The sequence below is a fragment of the Myxine glutinosa genome, chromosome 1 (genome assembly GCF_964187855.1).
Source record: "Myxine glutinosa chromosome 1, kmMyxGlut1.1, whole genome shotgun sequence".
Classification (NCBI taxonomy): Eukaryota; Metazoa; Chordata; class Myxini; order Myxiniformes; family Myxinidae; genus Myxine; species Myxine glutinosa.
The window spans coordinates 213,046,161-213,061,451 of NC_136261.1; the positions used below are offsets into that span (position 1 = coordinate 213,046,161).

Here is a 15,291-nt window from a genome sequence, read left to right on the forward strand (position 1 = left end):
GGCCCCAAACCAGCTGAGCTGGTTTTCCCTTCCCCAGGGAAAAATCTTTGCTCAATGATGAAAACTGCTAATCTAATTGGTTAGTTGTGCTATTCATTTTTTACTACGATTAACAAACTTGTTCACATTTCCTCGCTCTATTTCCCTAACATTACAAATGCTAAATGATTATATGACAAAATAATCATCATGCACGCTCCAAATTCCATAAATCCATCATGATCATTCCAATCAAAGCAAAACATCACAATAAAATACAGAAATTCTCATTTCCATAACAATATTTATTCAAGTTTTTTTTTTTCATCATCGCGCAGAGGCAAAGCAGAACCACTCATGAATGTTCATAGCTGGGGGTTAAACCGCCCTCCAAAGTACTTGTAGTTTATCCAATTATCTAAGGTCCTACTCTGCAATTAATATGTTTAAGTGATGTCCATTTTTCATATCGGAATATCATGTGTTAGTAGAGCGGCTGGAAGGAACAGCAGAAAACTTTACATATTCCATGTTCACTCATCTTTTTTCATATCCCAGTGCCGGTATCACTTTTGTATGTTTAATGTGATGCTCACTGAAGATCTGTAAAAAAATAACACATAAACAAAACAAACAAAAAAAAGTCCTCTATTAAGGAACCTCTATTGAATTCAGCCAAAAACCTTGGCTTATTGAAAATGGTGGCATGGTTAGAGATGGTGGGAACCTGAAATAGCCTCATAAGCTGCTGCAGAATTTACCAGTGGGAGATATGTACAAGTCATGAATGAGTGACCATGTTATGAGCCATAAGATAAGTGGGACTTTTCTTAACATTTGCCTGCAAGGATCCAACATGTGATCGGCAACAAGCCAGTACAGTACAAGTCCGTAGAGAGATCGTATTCCATCAGAGGCAATGATGCAATCACCAGCTGCGCTGCCAGCCCATGCAATCCCACAGATTGTAAAGACAAGTATTTCCTTGATAAATCTCTGCTAATAATGGTGTGCAATGTGCTTATACATGGTGCTACAGACTATAGCTCCTTGCGGTGGGCTGCTGCTATGGATTTGCAAGTTGTCCTTTGAAGACCATTGAATCGCAGGTTTTCAGGCACATTGGTATGGCCCTAGCAAAAGGTTTAGGCACAGAGCCTTCTCCTCCCTCACAATGAACAGGTTGGTGGCCTTGCTGTACTCTTTTGGGTTTGTAACTCAAGCCCTCTCCTGCCCAATCTTCCCCCACCGCTCCAAGTTGCACAGCTACGTTCATCCAGGTATCGGTCTCCTTATCCTCCTCAAATCTTTATGGAAGCACCTCCAAGTCTGTCCAGTCATGGGTATTTTGTTTGTTTCTTTTAGAATGCAGCACTTAATCAGGTTTGCGGTCTCAGACGCCTACATTTTCACTTTTCTCACCAATTCTCTCCGATCTATACACTTGTAGCCATTCTAAATCTCTATATTCAAATGTGTTTGTCACTTGTGTCCACTCATCTCCCTCCACCATGTTGTTTGTTAATTGACAGGACATCCCAGCATAATCGAGTATTGCTCTCTTTAATGAGTCTTTATTGTTTTTTTAAAGAGTTGTGTTTCATTAAAAAGAAAAGGTGTTGCATCTGCAAATAGATATTTAATGTAAGATTGATAAAAAACACAACTTGTTGGGTCCTAAATAAGATTCAAACCGTGGGCACTGTTTACCTTTCTGTGCTGTGCATGGCAATCTCCATGGCTTCATGTGTTGCCCTATTCGTGGAGTATGTCGCCCATACTCCACACTTACAATGTGTAGCTCTTCACAATTTTTTTTCCATGCCCACAAATAAAGTGTTGTACCCCAAGGCAGAATGCTTGATCCAGTGCTGCATGCGACTTACATCAACCACCATTTAGAATTCCTGCAAAATCCTCTTTTCCATTTCATGTATGATTCCCACTGCTTCGATCACAACCAAATTGCAAACAATCAGAAGTTAGGCTAACGCCTACAACATGGCCTACTGGTGTTGAACCCCTTGCCCTTTCAGCCCTCATTCCCACCCAAACTCTTCCAGGTAAAAATGATTATTCTGGCAATCCGTTTCTTGTTAACATTCCAAATTTAAGATTGTGTTCTTACCTCTCCCTCTCTTTTTTCCAGCCTACGTCTGTCCAATTGCAATCTTCCATCCAGTGCTTCAGAGTTGCAGCTTGCTGGCATCCCATGTGGTCTCCCACTCCTAACCATTACCTGTTTAACTCTTCCATATACCCACCTCTAATTTTCAGACCCTGTTTGAAAGCATGTGCAATGTCTTCATGTTTCCTCACTGCCATAGCCTCTTGTTTGTAACCCTTTCATCCCATCTAATTTGACCATGATAGAGCTTTCACTCATATACTGGACCATGTGACATCTATGTTAAATAATAAACCAAAACCATGATACAGCCTGAAGACTTCAGTTGTAAACTTTCACCCTTTTGGCACTTTATGGCAAGCATGGCATAAGCATACGCCTGAAACAAACTATGAGCTTCTGGGGGGGAGGAGGGGGGTCCCTGCATGACTTGTACGCAAGACCATAGCACAAGTCAAACTGGGCCACAAAACTGAGGGTGAGCTGCTCTTTCCACATGATGCTGCAAATTGATCCTATTGCGACTCAGGTAAACACGTTTTAAAATCAGAGAAAGTTTTGGAGGATGGATATTTTTGGAATCGTCCTTCAAAAGGCACATTTTTTCCCTTTTTTTAACTTCAAGAATCACCAACATAGAGCCATAATTAGTGGCAAGGCACCGACCCAACTTTCCTTCAGAATACTTACAAAAACCTCTCTACTTCACATCTATTTATGCATGCTTCTTGAGCAACGCACACACTATAACACCTTCAATCACTTCAATTCTTCAACATAACATCACACCATCTAAAGCACTTACAAAGACTTTTCAAACTCTCTCTTTTCTTTCAACAAAGACAGCCCACACATTTGCAGCTCGACGCTTGGTCTTGCTACATCACAGCAGCCTCACCGGCGTCTAAATCCTGATATCCAGCCGATGCAAACCATGAAAAGCTCTCCAGCTTCAAACTACACTTCAGACTGCTATTGAGGGTGTTTCCAGTCAAGTACCATTGCTTCTACATTTCATTGTGCAAATCAAGCTGTGATCGATTCTGGACACTTTGACTTCGTACAACCACACTCCTAACTGCAAAATGTCATTCTGGAATCTCATACACAACGTATGCCATCGCATGCTTCATGCAAGCAACGTAACCAATGCAATATTAGAACTTTCAAAGCAAGCTCCATAATGGAACTATCATTGCCCTTCCTCCTCCCCTGCCTTTCTTTTCCTAGACGTTTGAAATGTTAATTTTTCTCTTATCGCATGGCACAGGTGCTCCGTCCGTCAATGTAGAAATGGAACCAAATAGTTACTTCTCAGCATGACTTGCACGAGGAAACAGAGTAACTTAACATAAGCCCCTTGATATATTGGAAGGCTGAAAGCCGTCTGTTCCAAACCCCCAACCCCAAAACCCCCTCCTACATTTTCTCACAAATATACATGCCATTCTGCTCGCCAAAGCAAAACTAGTTAAAAAAAAAAAATAGAAATAAATCGATAAAAAACCTTAACAGTAAGAATAAGTTCAATTTCCCAATGATTGTTTAGCTACCACATCTAATTTTGCAAAATCAGTTCCAGCTTTAACCAGATGCAATGTCACAGTGCTCGTCAGCGAGAAAGTCTCAATAATAACAATAGTAAAAAACAAACAACTAACGTTACAAAAATGCCACTTATATTTGTATCAGGTTTAAAAGGCATCATTGTTTATCAATCTCCCTGCTCTTTGGAAATTTAAATACATTTAAAGCAGTTGGACAGTTCAATGAGCAGATTCTTATTCATTCTGCCCTTTCCTTTTCCAGTTTGCCAGTTCAAATGACAGCTGGACAATGCCAGTGAGTACACATGTACAAGATGCATTCAGATGCCCTTTTTGCATAACGTGAAGAGCACATCAAACTCCACATGCCACAAGAACAGCTTTACCACTCGTGCTGAGCCTGCGTGTCCTGCTTTGCCCAGTTGTAGGTCACACCCAAGAATCGGAAGCATCCTGGTACCGCAGCGTTTCATAATTCCCATGCCCCCGTGCCATGGGCTGGCTTTTCATGAACATGTCCGGGAATGTAGGAGCTTGTTGTGTAGCCCGGCACACGCTACCACCTTCACCGGTATAAAAAAGGCGATCATCCAAGTACGAATCTTCGTAATGTGATCGCGAGGCTGGCGTTGCCCGTAGAGTGTCGTAGTCGCGGCTACGCATTGAGGTGTCACGTCGGTTCAGTGTCTGTAGTAACAGAGCGTAATGCGATTGGTTCATAACATAACTGAAAACATATGCATAATCATATCTACATGGTTAGATCAATTTTAGATGGGGCCAATAGAAAATTCCATTGCAACAGAAGTTTTTTTTTTTTAAATAATAAAATAATCCTCCTGCACTGAGTGAATGTGTGGAACAAGAGTGTACAGAGTGGCCTTAAAGTGACTTCATCCTTACTAAAATCCTCGCACCTCCCTCCCTCCTTTCCCCTACACCCACCCCCACTGTGGTATGCGGTAACACTGATACAGATACATTGACTGACTAATTATTGTACATGCTGCACATAGGCGTATTTAGACTTCTCTATTTTGGGGGGGGGGGGGGGGGGCAGGTGCTTAATATTAATAATGGGTATCTTGGTCTGACTTCCAAAATTACCATTTGTTAGTGTAGCTACAGTGTACGTGAAATCACAAATACAGTTTACGTTCATTATTGTTACTCACGTAATACTGGATGTTTTTACGTAATAGTGTTGTACGACTCACATAATCACTTTACATACGGGATTTTTTAATCTTAATTGTAAACTATTGAAAAATATTAAGGTGGGGGCATTGCCTCCCCTGTCCACCCCCCCGCCCCCCCCAAACTCTGCCGGTGGTGCTGCACAATAAAACCTGTATATTTAAAGAGTTTAAGAATGAATGCTTTAGGCCTCTTGTGGAGGATAAGTGACTTTTAGGCCGTCCTGTAGGTAGATGATACCTGTCGAGGGGGTGCGCCATCTGCAGTGTGTGAAGCAAGCGAACTTCTCAAAGTGCCACTTGGTGACGGTCTTGAGCCTAGAAGACAGTATCGTTTTATAGACCATTCAGTGAGGGTTAGATTAGCTGGTCATCAGCATGGCAGAATAATTAATTAAATTAGCAGAAAATTATTAACAAATTATTTTAAAATAACCATAATAAAAAGAATAAATAATTACTCGTATAATAAATAAAAAATTATTTAAAAATCAGAAAAGAATCGCAGAAATTATTAACAGAATCTATCTATAATTCCAGTAATCTCTGTGTGTTTGTTTGTCTGTGACCGCTGTTTCTCGACAACCACGGGTCCGATATACTTTAAACTTGCCAGGTATATTGCTGGGGACCTGAGGATGTGCCTTTTCAAGGTTTCATATTAATCGGACAAGTAGTTACCGAGCTATGTCCAAAAAACGATTCAACCAATCAGAGAGCAGCGAGCTATCACGTGTGCCGAACGTGCCGAACAGACTCTGCCTCGGACGGCACATTTGAGAGCGTATTCATTTATTTCACGTTGGCAAACTATGTTGGCGTTAAACTATGTTTTAAAACTAATTAAAACTAATTTGCGATTCTTTCGCTTTCCTGCGCGTTTGTGCACGTTATGGCGATTTCTTTACCAAACTCCGCAAGCCGTTCGCTTTGGACCAAACCATTTCATGTAAATAGAGGGGGGGGGGGGGGGGGTTGTCACCGTACTCGCAAGCCGTTCGCTTTGGCTTTGCGAATGGACCAAACCATTTCATGTAAATAGAGGGGGGGGATATAATTTTAGATATATATATAGTACGGGCATGCCCTAGTAATTTTAAACTTGTCAGTACACCAGCTTAAAAATAAAAGAAATATAAACTTGTATGAAAGTATCTCTAAACCAGAATCACAAACAGTTACAAGCAAATGCATTATGCCCCCACCTATCCACCACTTTGACTCCTGTAAAATCAATAGAAAGATACTTGATCAATGTTTACTTGCTTTAGTCTGGCGGGACTGTGGCAAGGCTTTTTTTGGACCAAGCCTTGTCTCAATAGGTTTCAATATAATGGCCCGGCAGGTCAAAACCAATATTTCACAACCAATTTTGACCTCTGACCCAGGTGAAATTGAAAGGAGGATACCAGACCAATGTTAACCTGCTTTCGCCAATTGAAAAACATGATTGTACCAAATCTCATCTCTATTGACTCCAACACAAGGAAATAGCAAGGCAAATTTGTGCGATTTGGAGTTTTCCCCCTTTGATATCGTAAATCAGGGATAGCTGGTAGGATGGCCGAGGGGTATGCACAGTCGCCTCTGAGCCGTCTAGCCTGGGTTTGAATCTCGGCCCAGCTCTAAACTGTCATCCTGGTGTTTCACAGTCAAGGCGAGGAATCAATATGTACGTAGTCCCTCAAATGGACGTTAAACTGGGCGTCTCGTCTGCCAGCATTAGTTGGTGGACGATGGAGATCCCAGTATCCTTCGTGAGGATTCGGCAAGCTATCATGGCCAAATTATAAATTCCTGCCCTCACCTACAGGGGGCATCGCATCAGCAGCACAGCCATACCCTCAGCCAATTATGCTACTTAAAGCCTTGTGCTGCATGCTAAAGAAGAAGAAAACAAGCATGCTGAAGGATGGGAGCCTAAATCCAAAAACGATGTCTGGATGTATTGGACTTGGGTCCCTCCATGTCAAACTTGAATATGATTTGCTCATTAATTATTGAATGGTGTGCAATTGTAATTTGTTAGAAGGAAAGAAAGAAAACAAAAACAATACATTTCCCCTTCGTGTATGATGAGCAAAGATCTAACGAGATAATAACTAGTTTTTATTTGTTTCAACGTAAGCCCTGATAATTCCTCAGTTCCACTCAATGACCAACAAAAATAATTGGCCTGTCGTCACAACCAGAGGGAGATTAAGGTATGGTGAAATTCGGGTAAAATAAAAGACACTGGTGTTTCTTGAAATATGTGGTGCCCATGCAAGCAGACAATGCTCAAATTACAACTGGCCGTTTAACAAAAGGCGATAATGGCGGGAAGCAAGTAAAGCTATAAAGAATATTCAATAACATCTAAACCCTCTTTCCACTGCACCAAAACGTTCTTCCCCTAGTTTCCCTTGAACACGAACAAAAAATGACATTTCCAGCAAAAAAAAGAACTCTTCTTCAGTGGCGGCCAGCATATCATTGGCTTATTTTGTCGTGATCACGCAAATACATTTTAGAAAGAGGAGACAGAGTATGCGAAAACATAACCTGAGATAACGCTGTCCTTTTCTCTTCCTACTTTGCTGTCGTCTTCACCGCACGCACAAGCATATCCACCATGCCTTCTCACGATGTGCCGAGCTGGAGCCGTGTTCTGATCAAACGCCACGTACAGGCGAAAGCGAAAAAGCTACCGGTTGCTGCACATCTCCGATTGATTATCATTGCTCATTCGCCCACATTTGGAAACGACGTTGAGTTTTGAGCTCACCTCAGGCCGCGTTCCAAGTAATCACCTGGCCAGTGGTGCGTTCTTGCATTATTTTTTAATACATTCATTTTTCTTGGATTGTGTAACTGCTTTCCTGGACTGCTCAAAAGGCACTTTACAACTTGGGATCTTGCCAGGGATTTTGCAAATCAAATACCATCCTTCGGTTACAAGGTATGGAAATTTTTTATGCCATTCCTTAAACCCTGAGGCCTTGCTGGCAAACTCACTCTTACTTATTTGTTTTAATAATCACTGAAGGGTAGACGGGAGAGCTCAGTGATTGGATACTTGCTTTTGAGCTGTCTAGTTTGGGTTAAATTCCCACCCTGACTATAAACTATCATCCTGGTGCTTTGCGGGTAAGATGCTGCATCAATGCGGTGTCGTCCTTTAAAGGGGACGTTAAGCCGGCTATTTCCTCTGCTAGCATTTGTCTGTGAGCAGGATATCTCAAAAGGTGGCAGACGGATTCAGACTAAATTTGGTGGACAGGTTGGGTTTGTGACAAGGACGAATTGTTTAGATTTGGGTGAGATCCAAATCCGGAATTTTTATATTTCTAAAGTCATTCCTCACCATTGAGAGATGGGGCTAAAAACGAAATTGTGATGGTTATTAAACCGCCCCCCCCCCCTATGGAACGAACATCCAAGACACATAGAGTTCCTTAGAGACAGTTATACTGTTGGTATGTGTGTGCAGATAGACCCCACCTGCTGTCTAGAGGGAGATGGAACAGATGTGTTGTGTGGGTTTAGATAGGTCTTTTGCTTCTCTTTGGTTATTCTACTGCTCTTACTTTTAATTCCCCAATTCCTTTCTATTCATTACCATGGCTCATTTGCCATGGTTGCCATTCCACTTGTTACAGAATCCGATTCGGTTCATTCTCTTCCCCAAATTGCCATCTAACCATTCATCAAGTCTACATCTGGTACAAATCCATTATTTACAAATTCACCACTTTTCTTAAATAATTCGCTCTCTAAAGCCTTTAAGCCTGGTGTTGGCTTAGCGGTTAGGGTGCCAGCTTGGGATTCTAGGATCCTGGGTTCGAATCATGGTTGATCGCTGAATTAACGCCAGGGGGGTTGACTCAGCCTGTCATCCTTCCGAGGTCGGCAAATTGAATACCAGTTCACTGGTAATTCCCTGTGTGTCGCAAGAGGCGACCAACAGGGTTGGTGGCAGGAAGGACATCCGGCCATAAAACATTGCTTCAAAAAGGGGACCACGGTGCCCAAAAAAGGCCAACCCCCGCTCTGCGGGGGAAAATGGCCTCTAAAGGTGGTTAATTTTTTTTTTTTGCTTAAATAATTCGCTCTTGCACAGGCACATACTCAAAGTTCTGCTTGGTCATATGTAATAAATAGATACACAAGTGCATGCTGAAGGTACATACACCAATTGACATCACCAAACTGCCGGAAAGGTAACGAGTTTGTAAAAGGGCAGAGGCCCTGCCAGATTTGGCGGTATCAATCAGTGTCTGCAACTACTTCACAACCCATCGGGCCGCGGATAAGTCTGCGGCCTGCAGGGCCAGAGGTTGGGGAGAGTCCGGGAAGTCTCCCTTGAGGTGAACCCCGAATCCCGAGTCCGTAATGATATATAGCATCATATTTCAAAATGTTGTGGACGAGTTATGACAAAACTTGGTGGATGAGTTGGTTAGGTGACAAGAACGAGCCGATTAGATTTTGGTTCAGGTCCGGATACAGATGTGGCCCATCAGTGGGTACAAAACGTAAACTGTTCAGTCTGGCGGACGTATGCGCTATACCGAGTGGCATTCTATTTGATTCATGTATTTTGGTTACAAAATATTGTATCCCTTTGCTTTTAGTCTATTTTATAATCTTTGTTGCGAATATATCTTGCATAAACGACAGCACATCACATAATTGCATACTGTAGATGGGTAGGTTGCTAGGCCTTTTCAGAGTCGATTTATGGCAAAAAACTTAAGGGGAAAATATTTGGCCCAGACAGGTAAAAATAACAATTAAAAATTGTACATTAAAGAATTGACTTGTGTTGGAACACTGTGAATCTCTTATACAGCACAACTTTTTTTGACACTCCTAAAAATCAGCACAGCTCACTCACACAAAAAAGTTATTTGTTATTTTTTTTCCCACAAGCTTATAGGATGAGAAAGGTTGATTTGTCAAATATAACGGTGATGTTCCAATGTCCAACACGATCCTATTTACATCAGTCCACATCATATGCCTGGTCAGCATAGAAACCCCATGCAAGCAGTTGTCGAAAGCAGGGGATTACTGATTTTCTTCTGCGAAAGCAACTTGCTGGAGGATTGGCTGGGACATGCTTACAGCACGAGCTAAGAGGGGATTAGTGCAGGTTGCTGATCATAAATTCATGGACCACATGAGATTTATGCCAGTGGAATGTTTGTGTTTACACCTTCGAAAGCTTTGTGACAAATGGTATACAAATATTGCAGCCAAGCCTAATGCAAAATGAGAACTTTCCTGTCATGACCAAGTTTGAAATCTGGGTGCAGGAATTCATGAAATCGTTTTATTTCGAGTGCATTTTCTGAAATCATTTTATTGTGACTATTATACAAATAACAAATACAAAGCATGATGCCACATCAAGTGTCCATGTGTACCTCGGGTCGAATCCTTGTAGGTGGTAGACTGGATGCGCTCACTAGCCGAGCGTACAAAGGCGTAGTCTGCGTTGTTGCGAACACGGTGGTTCGGTGTAGCCGACTGTGATGATGGTGTGCTGCCAACTGATGTGCACACACACAAGGAAATAAGAGATCATCATTGCTTCAACACCTCCTCTCCTCCCCCTTAATTAAAGCAACAATCTGGAAGGACCAATTTTAAAATCTTCACTCTCTCAAGGTCTGAACAAATCATAAGGCCTTTCTTCTTCTTTTTTAAAGCTCATATGAAGAATGTAAGAGCACATGCTCTGAATAATGTAGCATTTATATCGTTATAATTAAACAGATCCTTTGAATGCACTTTTATATTTTTGTTACTGCCATTTGATGATCAGCAGTGCAAGCAGTTCACCAGAGAGGCTGCGGGCGAGCGTAGGTCCGCGCGGTGGCGAGGAGGGCTGCGAGAAAGCCCGTGCGTGCGTCCGGCTCCGCTCCACTGTGCCTGGTACAATGAATTGCTGCTGACTCCAGCCATCCTTTAACAAATAAGGAAAGAGGAAGTTAGCATTGAAAAAGATAAATAAATGGAGGCATTATTATTAAAACAATACAAGCATACCTCATATAAACACTACCTCGAAGAAAACTGTTGAGTTATAGAATTAAATAAATGAACAGGATTATAACTAATTAATTGACATGTGGGAAAATTACATGCGCAGGCAAGGAATCAAACCCAGGTCCTCTGGTGAACTGCACCAGTGCTTTACCATCTGAGCTATCTGGGCGACACTGATGAAGTTTGTAATTTTCCCACACATACGATTGCCACTCTCTTTCGGTCACTGCTTCCAGGGCACTCCCTGCCGACCATTATCATTTATTTAATTCTGTTTCTACGCCCACAGTGTTGTTTGTAATAGCGGACATGGATTTGTCCCCCCATTGGAGGAAGACCGTCTCGTGTTCAGGCCGTTGGTGCTCCTATGATTAGCAGCGAGTGCCCCGGAAGCATTGACAGAAAGAAAGTGGCAATCATATGTGTGAGAAAATTCCTTGCTAAGTCAGGGTCGTCCAGATAGCTCAGTTGGCAAAGCATTGGTACAGTTCACCAGAGGACCTGGGTTAGATTCCTGGTCTGGGCACGTAATTTTTTCCACATGTGTCAATTAATAATTAATTTATTGTTTAGTTATAGCGCTAATTTTTCTGGAGGAGGTTTGTACGAGAAAACAAAGGATTTGATTAAAATCCAGAAAACGATTCAAAAGTTCTGCGCTAGAACATGCACACATTTGATTCGTGCACTCGGCCAGACGATGGCACACACTGGTTGGTGCTGTGCCAATTTGCATATGCCTCGACCAGTTTTAAACAGCTCCTGAAGAATCACGTTTAATTCACCATGGTAACTCTTTTTGCCCCGTTTTTACACGTTTTGCAAGCATTTTTAACCTGTAATATCTGTAAAGGTTCCTGTGAGTGATAGTGCTTTTAATGTGGCCGAATATGAAAGGAAAATCATCAGTATGGATGTAAAATGCAGTAGATAAGGTGCGTGGAGTCAAGTACAGTCGTAGCCAAAAATATTGGCACCCTTGCACTTTTTTCAAATAATGCACCATTTCTTCCAGAAACTTAAAAATATTTTGGTATCCGCATTTGTAATTTCTTTGGTTTGCAGTGGAACAAAACAAAAAAGCTGAAAAAACTACTAAATCTTAGCTTATTCCACACAGAAATCCTAAAATGACCCGGACAATATTATTGGCACCTTTTAGAAGTTGTTAGAAACAATTAGATTTCAAGCCGGTGATTCTCCTTCACTTTACAATTTAAGTCACCTATCGTGAGTTGCAGGTGCCTGCAATATAAAAATCACTCATTCAACCAGTTTGAATAGAGAAAAGGAGTCATTCTGCTGTTTTGTGTCACTGTGTGCACCGCAATGAGCATGGAGAAAAGAAAGAAAACAAGAGAATTGTCTGAGGAGGTCAGAGATAAGATTGTAACCAAGCATGGCCAATCTCAAGGCCACAAGTCCATCTCCAGAGACCTTGATGTTCCTGTGTCCACCACACACAATGTTATCAGGAAGTTTAAGGCCCATGGCACTGTAGCCAACCTCCCTGGATGTGGCCGCAAGAGAAAACTTGATCGAAGATTGCAGTGAAGGATTGTTCAAATGGTGGAGAAAGCACCTTGATAAACTGCCAAACAGATTCAAGCTGACATTCAGACATAAGGTACGACAGTTTCAGCTCACACCATCCATTGCCAACTCAATGAAAGGGGGTTCCTATGGTAGGAGACTCCACTGCTGAGAAAGCCCAACTGGAGTTTTCCAAAACACACCTGAACAAGACAAAATCCTTCTGGGAGAATGTCCTGTTGACAGATGAGACCAAATTAGAGCTTTTTGGTAAAGCACATCATCTCTATGTTTACAGAAAACAAAAAGGAAGCCTTCAAAGAAAAGAACACCTTACAGTCAAACATGGAGGATGTTCAGTGATGTTTTGGGGTTGCTGTGCTGTCTCTGGCACTGGGTACCTTGAATGTGTGCATGGCATCATTAAATCAGGAGATTACCAAAGCATTCTGGAGCGCAATGTTCATCCTAGTGTCAGAAAGCTGTCTCTCTGTCGAAGGTCATGGGTCTTGCAGCAGGATAATTACCCAAACACACTTCAACAAGCACCCAGGAATGGTTCAAGACAAAACGCTGGACTGTTCTGAAGTGGCCAGCAATGAGTCCAGATCTAAATCCCATTGAACACCTGTGTGGAGATCTGAAAACAGCAGTTTGGAGAAGGCACCCTTCAAATCTGGGAGAACTGGAGCAGTTTGCACAAGAAGAGTGGGACAAACTGCCAGTAGAGAGGTGTAGGAAGCTCATTCATGGCTATAGGAAGCGCTTGACTGCAGTTATTTTGTCCAAAGGCTGTGCTGCCAAATATTAAGTCGAGGGTGTCAATAATTTGGTCAATGCCATTTATTTTTCTTTTCTGATATAAAATCATATATTAAGTTCTAAATCAAAAACAAAAGTTCTGTAATATTAACAGTAAAATAAAGAATTGTGGAGACCAAATACTTTCATCAATTTCAACTTATTTTTAGAGAAAATTGTGTGTTATTTGAAAAAAGTGCAAGGGTGCCAATATTTTTGGCTATGACTAAATGTAGGTCGATATTGATTGGAGCTTGGGTTTTAATACATCAACAATTTTAACCATTCTCAGTCCACCTTGGATACAATCACAGTCATTCATGGACATCCATGGCAACCGGGTAGCTCTTCACCAGAAAATAACGCAACATTTAAGCAAAAGGGTTATGATAAAAGTAAAAGAAAGTTTGCAAAGAAAAATTCGTTGCTTTTTATTTTTAGAAAAGAAAAATCACCATAAACAACAACTATTAATTACATGCATTAAATAAAGAACGTACTTAATTATTTATCATGCACAATAAAAGTTGTTGCAACTTGGATTTCTTTGTCCGTGTTCTTGACATGTGGGTGAGGTCTGCTGACCACTCCTCCAAGGTAGGATCTACTGCTCGGATTATTTTAAGTCCATCCATTGTAACTATTAACTTGCACATTGTATCTATCTATAATTCCAGTAATCTCTGTGTGTGTGTGTGTGTCTGTGTGTGTGTCTGTGTGTGTGTCTGTGTGTGTCTGTGTGTGTGTCTGTGTGTGTGTCTGTGTGTTTGTTTGTCTGTGACCGCTGTTTCTCGACAACCACGGGTCCGATATACTTGAAACTTGCCAGGTATATTGCTGGGGACCTGAGGATGTGCCTTTTCAAGGTTTCATATTAATCGGAGAAGTAGTTACCGAGCTATGGCGATTTAGCCGTTCGCCGTTCGCTTTGGCTTTGCGAATGGACCAAACCATTTCATGTAAATAGAGGGGGGGGTTCTACCGTACTCGCAAGCCGTTCGCTTTGGCTTTGCGAATGGACCAAACCATTTCATGTAAATAGAGGGGGGGGGGGTTCTGTGGTCGTTACTGCCACGTGGTTTCAAATTTTTTTTTTGTTGCTGTTGTTTGCACGCATGTTTTTTTGCACCCACGTATGGGCACGCCCTAGTAATGGTGATGGGGTCAACGCCATCCTTGGAAGCCCAATATATGGGTTTCTGTACAATACTTAAGGTTTTTCAGTTAGCTTTGTTCTCAACCCTCATCTCTGATCTCTTGCCCACTCTTCCCTCATCCCAAGATTGCATCTTTAAACGTTGAAAATGTCTTCTGTTCATTGTTTTACCAACTCTCTATTCTCGTATCCATCTTCGCTCCATGCCCTTTCCTTACCCCATACTAAACAAATTCAATTTGCAAACCTTTCGTCCCCTCTGCCTTGGACTCCCAGTTACTCAATTCATCATGCGTACCTCTCTGTTTTACAAGGAATGTTCTATCCTTTTCCTCAAAATCTCCTCTCTCCTGTGTCCACCATTGTCTCTTTCTCTCACTACGTTTGATCTCTTTCCCTTTCCCCATGATTTCCCTTCTTGACTTCCATGTCAGTCCAAAATCCCAAATCGTTCACATCATTTAAAATACATAGGAAGTGCTATTTTCTTCAGGATCTCTTATAGGCAGTTTTTCAACCCTGGTAGAGATGTTTAAAATTGTGTGCCGGAACTGCGACTACAGAAGCTAGGCTCAGATTGTCATAAATGCTTACACACAGCTGCTCTCCCTTCCATAACCACTTCTACCCTTTCTGACACTCCTCCCCTCAAGCTCTCCAGCTCTTTATCCACCCTCCCTCATTCCATCCTTACCGGATTCCATCCCCTCAGTTCCTCCACCATCTGTTCCCCCTAACCATATGCTCCGAAACCCCCAGTCTCTGCACCTCCTCACTTCCTCACTCTGTGGGTCTGTAACATCAGTAGCACTTCAAAGTAACTTCTCATATCCCCACATCCAGGGAGCCCCTGCATCGACTGACAATTTGTCTGACAGAAACCTTTCTCGAGCAGTATATCCCTGACTCATCTGT

General features: G+C 41.9%; 1 protein-coding gene across 1 annotated transcript in view; it reads right to left on the reverse strand.

Moving 5' to 3' along the window:
* Positions 1 to 263: 263 nt before the first annotated feature.
* LOC137433809 (catenin delta-2) overlaps positions 264 to 15,291 on the reverse strand; it is a 145,659-nt gene continuing 130,631 nt past the window's right edge. Inside the window, exons 19-22 of the mRNA XM_068126189.2 lie at positions 10,680 to 10,803; positions 10,262 to 10,387; positions 5,092 to 5,168; positions 264 to 4,341 (exon numbers count right to left, since the gene is read on the reverse strand). Of these exons, the coding sequence (XP_067982290.2) occupies positions 4,084 to 4,341; positions 5,092 to 5,168; positions 10,262 to 10,387; positions 10,680 to 10,803 (585 nt within the window). The 3' untranslated portion in view covers positions 264 to 4,083. The remainder of the gene's footprint in view (positions 4,342 to 5,091; positions 5,169 to 10,261; positions 10,388 to 10,679; positions 10,804 to 15,291) is intronic.